Source organism: Perissodus microlepis, chromosome 5 (assembly GCF_051167445.1).
Source record: "Perissodus microlepis isolate ML-2025 ecotype Zambia chromosome 5, ASM5116744v1, whole genome shotgun sequence".
NCBI classification, from domain to species: Eukaryota; Metazoa; Chordata; class Actinopteri; order Cichliformes; family Cichlidae; genus Perissodus; species Perissodus microlepis.
In genome coordinates, this window is record NC_140465.1 from 7,249,373 (window position 1) to 7,266,846 (window position 17,474).

Sequence of the window (17,474 nt, forward strand, 5' to 3'; positions counted from 1 at the left end):
GCAGTCAGAGTCTGCTGCGCGTCCGTAGCCTGTAGGTTGCTGCTCGATCGAGAGTGCGTGCTGCTGAAAAGGCAGCCTGATAGCCAGCGTGCTTTGCATGGAGTATTGTTTAGCAGAAGCAGCCTGCCACTGATGGAAAATGGCCCATGAGAAGACAGCAGCGAGTGTTTGAAAATGATATTCCTCCAGCTACGCGAGAGAGCGAGAGTGGCCTGGCTCCCACCCCCTCAGGGAGCGAAATGTGGATTAGAGGAAAACGGACTGTTGACTTTGATATCTCAAAGCGCCACGTAATCTTTAAATCAAAAGCCCCCGCAGACAGCTGAGAGTCAGCAGTGTAAACATACTCAGGATGTGTGAGGGCTAAGATTATCCAGCTTGTGATGATTTTAACGCTAGCAAACGACAGAAAATTAAAGGCCTTTTAAGCCCCAGATTAGCATTTCCTCGCCTCATTAAGTAGGAAGATGAGTTGATCAGGAGAGCCAGGGAAACAGCAGTTAGACTCGCTCTTTCCTTTCTGTCTTTTACCTCAGAGCAGAGATTTCTCTTCTTGAGCCCAAACCTGGAAATTGTTCCATCTCCTTACACCTCAAAGAACATCTTATTCCAACTCCACTCTGTGCATAATAAGAAGCCAAAGCATCTGTTTATTTGTTTAAATTTAGAGGGGGGAGGGATGGGACTTAATTTTTTAACATGTAATAATGTTCCCTCCCGGCTCATAACCTTCATTATTTACAAGAATTATGAAGAATAAGTAAAAGGGCTTCTCCTTAATCAACTGTAACACTACAGTAATTCGTTCTGTTGCATGTGTGAGGCTGCCTTTCCTCCCAGCATTACTTTAGACACTAATTAATTTGTCAGGATAAGGCGAATGGAAATGCACGTTCCATTTTCGAGGTACTTCATTTAACTGTCTGTACAAGCAAACATTCATATTAGCAAAACAAACCCATTAATGGCAGCGAGCAGATTAAGGCCTCAGAGGAAGTGTTATCCAGGGGTAAATATTTGAACAACCTTCTGGCAGTTTGGTGAGCATTCTCAAGGAGCTCCTCCACCTGCTTCCTAAGAGGCTGTAACTAACGAGCCACCGGGCAGGGAGAGAAGAGCAGAAAGCCAGTCGGAGTTAGGAAGTGTCGAGGTGGGCACCACTGTCGTGCTGCTGTCGTGATCAAACAGAAAGGACGGTACAGGAAATGTCAGATGTGTCCTTCGATAAAGGTCCGCCATGTTCCTGTGGCGGACAGCACCTTTACAGCCAACGTTTCTTTGGAATTTCTTGGGAAAGTTTTACGTTTGTGGAAGTCAAGTTTTAGGTCGAGTAAGGTGCTGTGGTCTGAGTAATGACATTTTACATTCAGGCCAGGGTGATATTTTATTGGATGAGATTTAGGCTATTCCACACCAATGTGAAAACGCATTGTTTTCTCTCCGTTTTGGCCTCCCGTCCACACTGAGACGGCGTTTTCCCCAAGGAAAAACGCAGCGTTTTGAAAACACTCTCAAAAACGAATACATTTCAAAACGGAGCTGTTCCGTTGCAGTGCGGACACTCGAAAACGCAGACTTTCTAAAACGATGACGCATTTTAGTCATGTGATGCAGTCATGTGACCAATTAAACAAAGATAGCGGAGTGCATTATACAGCAGTTGTTTTGATTGCTCTCAATTTTGACAGCCCAAAAAAAGATGAATATCAGTTTGTACATGCTCCAGATAGCTTTTCTTCCAATTCTTTAATTCTCACTCGTTTTTGCACACGGACGTTTCAATGTGGACGCACAACTCTGTAAAACCGACTGAAAACGCTAGTGTGGACGCGGAGCGTTATCAGACGAAAACGCCGTTTTCAAATCTATCCGGGCTAGTGTGGACGTAGCCACAAGAAGTGGATATGCGCATGTGGCTGTGGGGGTGGGAGGAAAAGTACCATCAGGGATGAATTGTCCCAGCACATTAGACCTGCCACAGGGTGAAGCCTTTCAAGCATATCATCATTAGTGGTAAAATCTGACAAAGGCAGAATGCTTCTGGCTGCTTTTCCTGTTGCCTCTGCTCTTACTCTGAAAAGTTAGATGCAAAAAAGATAATATCATTTAAATGTTATTGATATGAGTTAAAGAACCTTTAGTAGATTTCCTATTCCCCAAGTTATTCATGGTGGCAGGGCTGTCAAACAGAGAAAGTATTTACCCCCTTCCTCCTCATCATTATTATTATTATTTATTTATTTATCTTGTCACACTTGCATTTTTCATATAATTAAACAAATTTTCATATTTGACAAAGATTCCCTGAGTAATTACAAATGCAGTGTTTAAATGTTGACTTGATTTACAGTCAGGGAAAAAATTATTTGAACCCCTGCTGAATCTGTAAGTTTGCCCACTGACAAAGAAATGGTCATTCTGTCATTTTAATGGTTGGTTTATTTGAACATTGAGAGACAGAACAATAACAAAAAAATCCAGAAAAATGCATTTCAGAAAGTTATAAATTAATTCGCATTTTCATCAATCAGTAGGACTTCTAGCCCCCAGGTCTATCTTATACAGGCAACGAGCTGCCATTGGGAGCCTTCACAACTTGTTATGCGTATAAAAGAATGCTGTCCATTGGAGCAATTAATTTCTGCACGATGGCCAAGACCAAAGAGTTTTCCAAGGATATGAGGGACAAGATTGTGGACCTACACAAGGCTGGAATGGGCTACAAGACCATCACCAAGCAGCTGGGTGAGAAGGTGACAACAGTTGGTGCGATTAGTCACAAATGGAAGACCCATAAATTAGCTGCCATTCTCCCTCGGTCTGCAGCTCCGTGCACGATCTCACCTCGTGGAGTTTCAATGACAATGAGAACGGTGTGGAACCAGCCCAGAACTACTCAGGAGGAACTTGTCAGTGATCTCAAGACAGCTGGGACTATAGTCACCAAGAAAATGTATGGTAACACACTACACCTGCAGTGCCCGCAAGGTCCCCCTGCTAAGTACAGGCCTGTTTGAAGTTTGCCACTGAATATCTCAATGATTCAGGGGACTGGGTGAAGGTGTTGTGGTCAGATTAGACCAAAATCGAGCTATCTGGCATCAACTGAACTCGCTGTGTTTGCAGGAGGAGGAGGAATGCTGCCTATGACTGAACACCATCCCCACTGTCAAACATGGAGGTGGAAGCCTTATGCTTTAGTCATGTTTTTCTGCCAAGGGGATGGGACAACTGCACCGCATCAAGGGAGGATGGATGGGGCAATGCACCATCAGATCTTGGGTGAGAAGCTTGTTCTCTCAGCCAGGGCATTGAAATGGATCGTGGGTGGATATTCCAGCATGACAATCCATGATCTAAAACACATGGTCAAGGCAACAAAAGACTGGCTCAAGAGGAAGCATATTAATCCAATAGAAAATCTGTGGAGGGAGCCGAAGGTTCAAGTTCCCAAATATCAGCCATGAAACATTAATGAGTTGGAGAGGATCTGCGAAGAGGAATGGGACAAAATCCCTCCTGAGATGTACGCAAAACTTTTGCCAACTACAAGATACAGCTGACCTCTGTGAATGCCAACAAAGGTTTTGCCACCAAGTACAAAAGTGTGTTTTGAAAGAGATCAAATACTTATTTCTTTCATGAAAATGTGACTTAATTTATAACTTTTTTGAAATGCATTTTTCAGGATTTTTTTGTTATTGTTCTGTCTCTCACTGTTCAAACCCAAAAAACGTAAGCAAGGGTTAAAATGATTTTTTCCTCTGACTGTATAAAGGGAAACCACTGTCCAAATCTACCTGGCTCTGTTTAGGGAGCAAGTAATTGCCTCCCTTGTTAAGTCATTTTACTTTTTCACAGCACAGTAAAATATCCACCTGCATAAGGGACCACTGGATGGCTTTTTAGTGTGAAAATTGCTGGGGAGGAGGGAATACTTTTTGGACTTTCCCAGTGGAAAATACACTGGGAACCATTGTGTTGCAAAGTTAAAATGTTTAATGTAATGAGTGTTTGTTCCAAGCCACAGGTCTGAGTCTTTCGACACAGTCTAGTTTTTCAACTTTTGTACTGGCTATGACATCCTCTGTAGCTGCCATACGACACCAGAGTAAGGTGGTTAAGCTAAGGTGCTGCACCAATTTGCCACTGACTTTAGTGCTTCTTTATAATGCAAAAAACCAAAACAAAACTGAGACATTCCTTTAGATATGAAGCTGCTTTGTTTTTAGTTGAAGACAAGGTGGCGAGGACCATTTTTAGGTTATCATGCAGTGGTTTTACTGGTCTTTGTGAAGGTTTACTCCACATGTTTTAAGCAATAAATTAAAAAAAAAATGCTGTGGGCTGTCAGTAGTGTCCTTCAAGATATTTGAAAATAAGAATACTTTAAATTCCTCATTAGAAAAGGCTGAGGTTGTGTTTCTCACATACATCATTAAGTGTTTATGTAAAAAACATAAAAACTGTTTTAAAAAAAAGATTACTTTGCTGCTGCAGTGTCTAAAAAACACAGCAGGCTTTTGTTTTTGGTCCACTTCACACCCACCACCACACTGCATGCCTGCCCAGTCTGCAGCCATGCAGGAATTATTTTGAATGCGTCTCCCTCCCCACTCATTGGATGACCCAATGATACCTAATTGAAATGCCTTGCTCACTTGTGCTAAACCCTTCACCAACAATCAGTATGTTAAACTCAACCTTTGCTCCAGTTTTCTCCAAACAACTTAGAAAGCTTCTCTCTGGAAAAAAAATCAAATCTTGGAAGCGAGACCTTTTTTTTTTTTTTTTTTGCTTCACACAATCCAAGCCTTGATTTTTTTTTTCTTTAAAAAAGAAAAAAAATATTTCTTTTATGTTTTTTCCTTAGGCCACAGTTCCTTGTATACAATGCCATGCTTTAAATGAGGACCAAATGTTTGTTCAAGGTTTTCCTCGCTGTGAGTACGCTGTTTATTTTGATTGGTCTGGAATGTCTCTGGACAACGCCAACAAGCTCTCTGGAGGTGGAGAGGAGCATTTTCTCTTGCCCTCAGCGGATTGTTGGCCACATCATATGGCTATTTATATGCCTGATTGAAGGATAAGTGCTGCAGCACTTTAACTAGCTATGTGCTTCAGGAGAAAATTCATTTCAGAATAACACACGTATTCAGTGTATCGTCTTGATGCATGCTCAATCATGCAGGTAATTAAATCCAAAAATTTGGTTCTGTTCATCTGGACGTTTTCAGTGGGAGAAACATTTCGTCACTTGTCCATGCAACTTTTTCAGTCTCAGCTGACTGCAGGTTTCCCCAACCTTATAAACAGTATCTTTGCACAATGACTGAAACCAGCCCACTGAATAAACAATGGGCTGTGAGGTCAGGATCCAGGAGAGAAGGACAACTGCTGCCTAAGCGAAAACCCTTAGTGATTCCGTATGTGTCAGGAGTATCGGAACAGTTAAGACGCATTTTCTCCAAAGACTGCGTGGCTTTCAAACGCCAAAACACACTCTGCCAAAAATGGTCCACGCCAATGATCCCTTGACACAAACAGAGCAATGTAGGTACTGTTAAGTGCCAGGAGGATTGCCATGACTTATACATTGGGGAAACCAAACAACCTCTGGACACATCCTGGACAGGGAGGAACGCTGGTTTGAGCGGGGAGTCAAGGAGGCCATTTACGTGAAAAGGGAAAGACCATCTCTGAATCGAGGAGAGGGCCTAAAGGTACGTCTTTTTCTATCAGCTCACTGTGGATGGTACTCATGGTCTTTGATCAGTGGTTGTTGATCAACGGCCATGGCAATTTGCAAAATAAGGAAGGAATCAAGGAACTGACCTCACATCCCATTGTTCCTTCAGTGGTGCTAGTTTCAGTCATTATGCAATGTACTGTTTGTAAGGTTGGGGAAACCTGCAGTCAGCTGAGACTGAAGAAGCCACTTGTGAGAGTGACGAAACGTTTCTCCCACTTAAAACGCTACGTCCAGATGAACCATTGTGGTTCTGTGTGTGATGCAGTTGGGGTGTTGAAAGAGGAAACGGTTTTTCTAAAACAATTTCAAAACACACTGTCAAAAATGTCAATAAGGACTGAAAGTACATTCTTTAGTAGATAGTTTGACAGTAGACATACATTTTCTGTCACCATCTGTATGTTTTATCATTTGCATTAAATAAAGCACATTGTATCCTATTGGCTTAAAATTAACAAATGAACAGTTTTATATTAAATTAAAATAAGACATTTAATGTGTTGTGGCAATAGTTATACAGTTAAGTGTATGAAGGCAAATAAAGAGCTATGAGGTGCTGCTATTCTTAGACATCAACTGCATATTGGGACTTTGCAGCTTACACAGCTCTGGTGGCTTCCTGGTGGATATTTCTGGTGGCTGTAAACATACATCTGCTGTGCTCTTGCTTTGATAGATGAGAGTACACATTTTTCCAAAGCAGCCTCTTGGGATGAACTCTGCAGTCATAGTGACACACAGTCCTTCTCTCCAACAATAAATCAGTCACTTAAATCTCTCTCCTTGTTGCTGATTGGCTTATTGTTTGTGGGTACCTCAATCCAGTCACCTCCTCTTCTGTCTCCTCCCAAAATAAACCAAGAATATAAAAATCAGTATATTTACACACGGAGAACAGCCACAATATTAAACTTTTACAGTGTGTTGCGGTGTCTAACCACATTAAACCATTAAAAATGCAGAGTTTGTGAAGCCGGCATGTTGCCCTGTAATCATGAACAGTGACCAAGATGGACTTTTATATATGTGGCTAGAGAACGGTCACATCCGTAATACATCAAAGGTGGAAAAGAAGAAAGTTAGGAGCCATTCGCATGCTGTGGAGAGGTGTTTTAATTTGTCTCTTCACCTTTAGACTGAAAACATGAAAGCTCATGCCTCTTGTTATATCATCTGATTAGAGCTCCCCTTCACAAAGGCAAAAACGTGAAGGAAAGGACCAAAACGACCGGCATCTGGATAAAACATCATGCTCTTCCTCACCTCGAGCTTCATCTCCTAAACTGAAGTCAGAGCTCTAACTGTACAAAAACATACATAAACATTGTTATTTATTAACAGTATTGTGACAGTTATTGTTGCAGACTGGACGTGCGACCCTCCATCTCCGGACAGTTGACAATGGCCAAATAACAATAACAGCTGGTTATAAGCTAACATTATGCCAGCTGATGAGATTTTTTTCCCCCCTCAAATAACGAGAACATATGAGAGCTTATTAGCACTAAGCATCAGAGTCCAACAATATTAGGTCCACTTTTAAGACAGTTCTGCTTACAGCGGCTAACACGGACAAAAACAACAGTTCATTCATTCTCACCAACTCACCTTTCATCAGACAGAAGCGAGCTTCACTGATTTATCGATGCATATTGGACTCCTTTTACAGAGTAAATAGACGTGGACACCAGCTGAGATAAACAGCGCACTGGCAGCCTACACTCATTACAGATGAACGGCGTTTAGAGTTGTTTGTGCAATAACGACCACCATAGCTGGGATTACGGACTTGCATCTGGAATCTACTGGCATCACTGCAACTTTAATGTTGTTGCCGCTCAGTGTTAATGAAAACACCACAAGTCATAAGTGCAAATAAATTATTTTTGTTCCTAATTTTAAAATCTAATTAAGCATAAGCTTTAGTGTCATATCTGTTTTTCAGTGACATTTCTAAAGTTTTGCAAAGACAGATTTTTATGAAAGAAATTAGGAGAGAAAAATAAGAAACAAACAGGATTAGAAGGAAATGAACGAGCACATCTGCTGTGTGCATGAAGAGCTGCATAGACGCAACTCCAGTGTCTCCCCCTGCAACCCCGCCTCCCCCCAGGCCCTCGGGCTTGTTGTAGTTTTCAGTATGAGAAATGTCACTTTTGGAAGTTATAGCATTTCTAAGGTTAGAAATGTAAATTAAACCAAATGTACTGCCAACTGCCAAAGAAAGACTTTGAGAAAGTGATCCTCCTCCTTTAGGACCAGGCGGGATTTCTTGGACAGAAATAGTTTTTGAGCGCTGTGGAGGAAAAAAGGGGGGGGAAATCAACAAGATGCAGATTTCTAAAAAATTCAGCTTTTACATGCTACGTCTAATTAATTGATATAACATCAAATCAGAAGCAAAATGGATACAGATAAGGATGCAGCGCAGTAGCAGAACAGGCAGGCTTAAGATTTATGTCAAGTGGAAAATCATCAGAAACATTCAGAGCTATTTTTGATAAATCAAGGCAAAGCAGTGTTTGACAGAGTTTGAGCAGAAACACTATTAATTTGACAGACTCCAGAAATAGAGTTGTCATCTTTGTCTCAGATGAACCGCTTCTCTTTTTCCTAAAAAACAAAAAACCCATATGGATGAAATTACTCTGCTGCTCGCTGGGATTTCCCTCTGATCCTGTATCTTGGCTTTTATGTATGGAACAATAACTGCAAGCCTTAAGACACATGGTGCATCTGCCAGCAGCTGGAGTGCATTGTCATCTTTAATAGTGAGCACGAATAACACTGTTTTTCCATTTGCCTACCCTGGCTGTGTTGCCGTGCCCAGGGAAAGCCTGCGTCCTCAAATGCCTGCTGGATATTCACAGAGTCTTCAGAGAGAACGAGCCGGCATACATATTGAACGATCTGTACATCACAGACTACTGCATCTGGATCCAGAGAGTCAAGTAAGTCCACCAGCACACACAAATCCATTCACACACACATGCAGACACCTCAGAGGCCTCAATCTAGATAGAATTACCTTCAGAGCCATGCACTGTGCCATTCAGACTGCCCCCTCCCGCGATTCTTCAGTGTCATTTTGTCACAGCAGGGCCAATTGCACGACCAAGACTGCGAAAGATGCAGTTTATGTGGTCAAAGTACCATCAGTGGGTGTTAAAAGAGCCAGCTGCACTCAGCGGATTCACTCTGTACGAAACCTTTAGGAGCTCATGCGCGTCTGCGTGGGCTTCTCCAATCTTTAGCGGATGCGACCTTTTCCTAGAACTGCAAGCCCAAAGATGCCAGATCTGCACTTTCTTCCCAAATGCCACAGGTCTGATGGCTCTCTCCTCCTCCTCCCCGCCCCCCTCCTAGTTCATATTTAACAATTAGTCACATTTTAAATGCGAGCCTGCGAGCACATTACGGAGTAATGAGCTCAGTTTTACTCCTGGCCAAGGTTCAGCAAAGTGGTGTGCTCGTCTGGAAAAAGCCCAGTTGAAAAATGCGCGCCTGATGTTGTAGGCTCAGCGCCCAGATGCAGACACGATAAAAGGTCTGCAGGGATTTAGCGGTCTCTACCTCCCTTCCTCACATTCTCATTTCTACATTTTTCCAGCACAAGTCTTGAATGCTGCTCTTTAAAAGAAATAGGAAATGCAGCGGATGCTGCGTTCGTAAAGGGTGGGAGGAATAAGGAGTCGGGTTCAGGGCTGTTTGAGACACAGAGCAGAGAGAAGACACGCACTCGATCTTAGTCTGTAAGCGCACGGAGCTTCTGAAGCTCTTGTCAACTCACAGAGAAAGTCAATCAGTCTCTTCCGAGGCACACCGGAGCACTGCTCCCCCTTCACTGCTCCTCCTCCCTTCCCTCCCTGCTCTACTTTGGAACTAAATGTCAGCTTGACCAAACGTGCTGGCTGCCACTACACCCTTCATCGATCATTAAACGGATTGGCCCCGTGATCTCTTAGCACTGACCTGTGATTGAATCATTACATTTCTCTTGTCTAAATAAAAGTGTACAGTATTTTTTATTTTATTTTACAACCTCCCGTAGGCTGTCATGATGTGAAAAAGACAGTAGAAGCACTTCCATCACCTCCTGCCACTTGAGAGAGCAACCAAGCGTGAACAGATTTTTGTTGTCGTTCTTTATGTATGAGCGCGCTGGCTCACACTCAATAGAAACCTCATACAGTCTTCTCTCGCGGTTTATGAAACTATGTTCCCATGTTTGCAGTGTAATATTAAAAGGAGCCTGCAGTCAGAATGCAAAGCAGCAGCGCAGGAGAGCGAGGCGGCAGCGGTGATTTCCACAGACCAACCTCCTCTATCATACATGCGGTTTGTTGTGGCGGCCCCCTTTGTATCATCTGACAGGTTTGATGACAGATCGTGTAGGCATTGTTTTCCCACAGTGCGAGATATTCCCCCGCGCAGGATTTGTCATCCTCCGCTAAGTGAGTCGTCTCTGGGAGCCCAGGCGGTTAGATGAGATGTAATCTATATACCCCCCACCCCCCGGTGCAATCCCCGTATCCTGTCGCTCCCTCTCCGCTGCTGCTGCCGAGGCATATGCGATCAGCTATACGTGATGGACACGGCGATTAATGGATGTTTGCTGGCTGCAGGGGGGGGTGGTTGATTTATTTAATCTCCTCACTGTGTCCCACATGCGTTTCTACTCCTAAAGTTCATCTGACTGCTGAGACATCGGTCTCAGATTTACAACCTCGTAAAGACTTCATCATGATTTAAGCCACGGGGCAGGCGCTCTCCTCTACGCTCTCAGACACTCGGAGCAGAACCCCTTTGCGCTGAGATCAAGCGTGCAACCTCAAAGCAAATTGCGCTTCCCGTTGTTTCAATAATGAGGAACTTTTTTTGTTTTGTTTTGGGTTATATTTTTTTCCCCTCACTGGAGCGGTCACCATTTCACACAAACACACAAACATCCTTTTGTTGGGTATGGTTTTTAATCCGCCCTCACACATCCGTCCATTCCTAATTATCTCTGAATTGTTAGCAGACAGTATTATTTCAAATGGAGCAGCAGCCTCTCCAGTCCATTAGTTTCACTGTATGCTTTTGAAGGTCTTCAGCTGCCAAAACCCCCGCAGAGTTGCTGGACGGCACAGGAAAAAAAAGAGGGGGGAAATAAGCGAGTCGCCTCACGTTCTTTCTCTTTGTTTTGCCTGCCTTTATCAAAAAGCTTGGAGACAGGCCAACACAGATCCACGGCAGCCAGCGCACACGAAGCTTTATAAGCCTGTTGTTGTGTTACAGTACCTCAGAGAATCAGAAGGGCCGCAGCTTCCTTTTACCACACAGGTTTCTCTCGCAGCCACCCACCCACCCTTATTAATTGGGTCAATTATAGTCTAGCAGGACAAAAAAAAGAAAAACGCGGAGAATACAGACTACAAGCGCTTCAGGGTTAGTCTGAGGAGAGGATGAAGTGATTAGCAAGAAAATTTAGTCTGCTTTTTCTTTTGTGGAGCAAATGTGTGAATTGCCTCTGAGATGTGTGAAATGGACATTGACACATTGCTGCAAAAACTGGAAAATTGACAAGAAGCGGCTTAAGGATGGGCCGAGCCTCGCACCACAGCAGCTGAATGGACAGACTCAAATAATTGTGAATGGTAGGTGTGAAGTGAGCAGTCCTCAGAGACACAATGGGTGTTGTTCTCAACTGTAGAAAAGAGAGTGCATCACAGAAAAGCATGAAAAGCAACAACGGGCAACTGTCGAAAAATGAAGTTGTAGGCATTCTCTTTCCTGAGACCAGTCTTTTGTTTTTAGACAGCAGAGCAGCCCCTCGCTGGCTCTACGTGCTCGCAATGCCTCCCCCGCCCTGCCTCCCTCACCTTGTTCAACCTCAGCGTTGTGTCCTCGGCGGCGGCCGTCAGGGAGATTTGTCAGCAGCTCTGACAAAAGCTCCCCCGCGGGTGGGGTGGGGGAGTTTCTGGAGCTCTAACAACTGCAAGTGTCTCAGGGCAAGGAGGTCAAGCGTGGGGTCAGTGTGTCAGCTGAGGCGTGTGGGTCAAACACCTTGAAAGTGCCCTTGTGCTCAGTGTCAACACTTTCTCCCCACGCTGCCTAGGACGACTGGTGGTTTTTACCTCAGCGTAACTCTGTGTTATTGTAACACACAAGTCAAATACTAACAGGGTTTCCCCTTCAGCCTTTGGCACTTACAGATGTTTTTGTTTCACTTGTGCTCAAAGCTTTTCTGGTCACATTAAAACAGCTCATGTGTCAATCTCCCAGCTGATCTGACACCCAAATGTTTGTTGGGAAGGGACTTCCAGCAGACAGCACCACACAACTGTCAAACAGCTGTCCTGAAAGCTTTGAAACAGATAATGGAGCTGCTCTATCTGCCGTTAGCCGCATCACTGAACGAGATCCTTAGAGGCCCCACCGGGCAGAACAAAGACACCAATGTTTCCCAGCTAACAGGGATAAGTAGTACAGATTTCCTCTCAGCAGGAGTCCACTCCGGATTTTTGTCTTGAATACACAGCTCATCATAAACACAGAGTACTGTGCTTGCATAATTTCCTAAACCCTCGTGTGGAGTGTTCACTCCAGTTAATTCAATTGATTATTGTATTTTTTTTCTACAGGCGTATCAGAAAAGGGTGTCTAACACTGAATTGTGTCACATTGTGAGATACTAGAAAGAGATGTTAGCAGTGGGATATGAAGCAGACAGGCTGGAGAAGTAGAGGACTTGAAGGTTTTTTGTGATTACACAAGTCAGATGGTAAGTGAGGAGACAGTAAAAGCAGAGAAAAAGTAAAGAGCTGAGCATTTGTAGTAAAGATCCCATAATCCCAAAAGTAGAGAGTAAATCCAACTGGAACATTCTGACAATATGTTTCAAAGTCAATCCTGAAGACTTTAACTTCTTTGAGCTCAGACCAAACTAAAGCCTGCAATACTTGGATGCTTTTTTAAAAAAAATCCTCCTCTTAAACCTAAGTGATGATGTAGGAATAGAAACTTGTCACTTGAGACGCTTCTTTTTATCTGCCACCAAATCCACAAAGGACTAAGAAAGAGTAAGAGAATGCTTTTTCTAAATCTGCATCTTGTGATAGATTAATTCTTGAGATTTGGGAACATGACAACCCAGTGAGAATCCTTATGGATTCTAACTGGTTCCGCTTTAAGAGTCACCACCATCTCTAAGCAGTAGATCACAGACAAATTAATTACATCCTGTGTGGTCTAATGTTTGTGCATGTTGATGCTATTTAACCTTTTCGTTGTGATCAGTTTTGGTGTCATTACTCAAAAAAAGTAATATTTAACACCATTTAACATGAGGCTACAGTCCGACACACCAACACAAATCCCTACCCAAGTGAGGACACACGATCTTTCCTTTAGTATCCTGAACACAAAGCCAACAGTACAAGCAAAGATGCAAACCAGCACAAAGACTATTTAAAGTGATCGTCATGGCGATTTCGACTTTAGAAACATGAACAGACAGAAATGGAGGCTGCAGCCTGACTGTTACTCAGTTTGTTACCTGTTGAAGTTCAGGCTCTGGCTGCTGGGTTTGGTCAGCATTCAGTCCGCTTTGATGTCACTCTTGGGTCTTGGCTAGCTTAGCGTTAGCATGCTGTCCATCCAGGTGCTTGCAAAGAGCTGAAGTTCCTTTAGTAGTGTATTGTTTCTGCATCCTGTTCCTGGATGCAGTTTCTACTTTACCATTGTGCTGTCATCTTCTTGTGGAATAAAAATAGATGTAATGTCCATATCAGATGAAATCAGCTGATAGTAGTACAAGTGGAGCCAATAAGCTGGATTGATAGGTTAGCAGGCCAACAACTCCAAGGAATTCAACTACTGGGAACTGGTTCTCGATTGCCATCCCTAATGACAACCCCCAAAACCTTCACAAAATAGTTTCATCATTGGCTGATCTCCCTTTCAAAATGGAGTCTTTGTGCAGTACTACACCACTCCCAACGATCCTGCGGTTTTTGTTTTTTCGTTTTTTTTAAACCCCTTCCTGTGCTCTTGACCAAGTGGTCAGAACAGAACAGGAAATAGTTTTCCAGCTGGATTTAGAACAGGACAGAATCTTTCCCACCTATCACGAATGTGTCAAACCAATGATTTTCAGTATGAATTTCAGTTTTGGGAACATGATGTAAATGGATTATTTGCACAGAATCTTCATTGATGTTGGAAAAGAAACTACAAGCATGCTTCTGATCATACTTGTGACCTGAGGGGATGTGATGCACCACCTTCGGGCTCGGACGCTGGGGGCTCTCCCACTAATCGACTGATGTTTGGTCTCAGACTATGACATGGAGACCAACCCTCGCAACCACGGTCAGTTAGAGGAAAAATGCGTATACCCTGACCAGTTGTTGAGTGGTTGCTGACTCACACTTGGTGAAATTGCCTCCTTGGGTTACAACATCTGTGACACCAACCATCAATACTTTCACATTCCTGGCAAGCATTGCTATTGTCCTCCTTGTGATTGCTTTAGTTGTTAGCAGATTGCTACAGTTGGCTGTAATTTGCATGGAAGATGCCAGCATGACTCTTGATGAGTAACACCTGAAAGACTCAAACCAGAAACGGAGACCACAAGTCAAAGTTCTGTCTTACCACTGACACCAACATGTTTCAGAAGGTGCAACTTTTAGTCAAACAGTCTCTTTTTCTGGTTTTTGCAGAAACGTTGGTGACTTTCCTACCAACTATGGGCAACTGTGGCAATCACAAGGGGGTTTTCAGGGCAGCAACTTATACCTGTTTGCAAGCAATTTGACAACCACAAGCAACCTCCTGCAACCACTCGCCAACCAGTCATGAAATGCAGTGGAATAGTTACCAGGCAGTTGCAACTGGTGTCTAGGGTTGAAATTTTCCCCAGTTGATACAATTCGGTGGAACCTTTTTATGATGTCAGCATCTGTTGCTCTGCTCTTCTCACATCCTTGCAGTAAATATGTTTATCTTCATAAGCATTTTAAGCCATTATATGACCAAAAAGAAAGAAAAAGACAAAAAAAAGAAAAAAGAAAAATAGAAAAAGTTCCTCCACACCTGTCTGCTCAATTGTGTGAACCATCTACCAGTGTTTCAAGGGTCCTCAGGCAGCTGTAATTGGGGTCTCAAACACTGGTTCCCCGGATAAATACATCTGTGTTTCTCTTTTCTGGAACGGGAGAGGCTACAGCGCCTCGGACCGTTTCAGCATTCAGTCACACTGACGGATCGCGTCTCCCAGCGTCGGCTTTTATCCCCCCCTTCAGCCGGTGAATGATGCGTTTGCGAGTTACTCTGAGGAAATCTGGTGCTTATATTACACAGATTTCTGCGTCTGAGGACAAGCTTTATCTGAGATGTTTTCAAGAGCACAGACACGCTGAATGAGCTGCTCTTTCACTGAACACAAGCCTGATGAAAGAAATGTCAGATTGTAATTTAGCTCGGCTCTTTCACAGACAACGCACAGACACACACACACACTCTCCCTTCACGTTCTCATCTAAAGACTTTGGCAGATGGAGGCGTCTTTGTCTCGCCAGAAGTTTTCCAACCTTGAAAAAAGGCGCCCCTCCTCAGTTTAATGAAGGCAAGCCACAACAGCAGTATAGTAATGACTGGATTGTGTACAACATTATCCTTCCCCCCTCCTGGACAGGGCCTTTGTGTTCACTGCAGGCTGAGCTTCTCCCACCACAGAGCAAGGGAGGGGAGAGAAAACAAGCGCGCCTCTCCAACGCTAACTCAATAATGACTTCCCACGGGGGAAAGAGAATACAGGGCAGTCTTTGAAGTGGCTGTGCTGCAGGAGGCTTCTCTGCCACAGTCTCACTACAGGAAGCGCTCACGTGGGTTTTGCAGAACCTGGGACCCTGAACAGGCTCCATCATCATCATCATAATTATATGAGGTTACATTAAGTTATTTGTGATTGTTTAAAATAAAAACAGTGACTTTTAAACTCGGCTTTCCAAAGAATGCAGTGGTTGTCTGTGTTCACACATAAGTGACAGCTTCAGACAGCGTATACTTAGAGTGAGCAGTGCCCACAACAAACAGTTTCTGGTGCTTGTCTTGATTTTTTTTAAAATTTTCTAAATGCTTGCATGTATTTAGAAACTCTTCTCGTGTGGTGCGTTTATGTGCTACTGCCCAAACTGGAAAATCATCTTCAATTGCATTAACCAGACTTCAGTCAGATGCTTCACATTTGAAGTAATTTATTAGTTACAGCAGAAGAATACAGTTAAAGTTTGGCATGTTGGCTCCTAGCTCGTCACTTTTCTACGTGTCTGTGTCTGTAGATGGCAGCTTTAGTGAGTTAGACCCAATCAGCCTTGAAAGTTTGTTAAAATGGGTACTGAAGCATTTAATATGTTACAGGTGACATTTGTTTAGTAGGATCACTTCCTAGCTGGGTTTCCTTTTCATGCAGCTTTCTTGACAGTGAAGATCATCACGCAGCTGTCTTGCACTCGAGTTGCAATATCCGCATCCACAAGTGTTTTAGGTCTGAGTGACGGATTTCATCATCATCGGAGGGTGAATGCGAGGCTGTGTGTGGATGTCTGTAAACTCCAACTACACATGCTAACTCCAAGACGACAGGTGGTCATCCATGGTTTCCTTAAGCGATTTTTTTTTAATTGCACCTGGATCTTGAAATTCCGGGGACTTTTGTTAATGAACTAAAAAGACCCTTCTGATAGTTCCTCGGTGCTGTAAAGATGAGGCGAGTTGAGACTTCACAAAAACAAAACGATGGCATTACATCTGCTGTCTTGTCTCTCTGCTCTCTGTGGCAGAGCTGTGGGTCCGTGTGTCTGTCTGGTGGGTGGAGCTGAGACGCATCTGGCAATGTGGTGCCTTCCCACAGAGATGCGGGGTGGTGTGGCTGTGTTTATTTGTGATTTGTGGATGCAGTGAAACCATCTGAAATGACACTTATTGCCAACGCCACTTCTATTCTTAAGCAGCCAAGTTCTGTTTATGAGAAGAGTCTCTCAGCATACGTTGGCAAACTGATTTTTGCGAGGTATTGCAGAGATGACCGTGAGACGAGTGAGAGAGACGGGCTGAAATGTTCAACCAGACTGTCACCTGGCGAAAGCCCCACTCGAATGTCCCTGAACTTTGACATTTGCCAACATGCTGGCACCAGCTGGGCATAATTGCTGGGCTCAAAGTTGGAGCCACTGACATTAATGTCTGTGGGATGGGCTACTGCAAGAAATCCACCAATGATCACCAGCCCTCAGATTCTGTCCACCGTGATTTTCGTTCCATGGAAATTAGAACAACTTCTGTTTTTAAACAATCAGTTTAAACATTACCTAAGTGTGGACTGGGAAGGTGCAGCTGAGAACAAGTGGATCACTTATCCCACCGATCTGCAGTTGATTCTCTTCTGGCTGTCGTGGGGCCGAGAACGGGTGTCCTCATGCTACAGCACAACTATGAGATCTGTTAACATAGTTCCTCCTGAGGTCCTAAATGAATGCAAAGCTCCTACATGCTGCTTCCATAAACACTTTACTCACCAGAATGGGGAGCTCATTAGGAGTGCATGGTAATGAGGAGCCATCCTGGTGCTCAGCAGTGGGTTAATTGGGCCAGAGAGGGCAACAGGAGCTGTGTGTGAGAAAAAGAGTAGCCCCTCTAAACATACACACACATGGTTTCTCCCACCCTGAATGGA

General features: G+C 43.6%; 1 protein-coding gene across 2 annotated transcripts in view; it reads left to right on the top strand.

The window, feature by feature from the left end:
* shq1 (SHQ1, H/ACA ribonucleoprotein assembly factor) overlaps positions 1–17,474 on the top strand; it is a 53,844-nt gene that overhangs the window by 24,745 nt on the left and 11,625 nt on the right. For both annotated transcript variants that reach the window (XM_084927546.1, XM_084927545.1), the window contains one exon: positions 8,583–8,703. In XM_084927546.1, the coding sequence (XP_084783672.1) occupies positions 8,583–8,703 (121 nt within the window). The remainder of the gene's footprint in view (positions 1–8,582; positions 8,704–17,474) is intronic.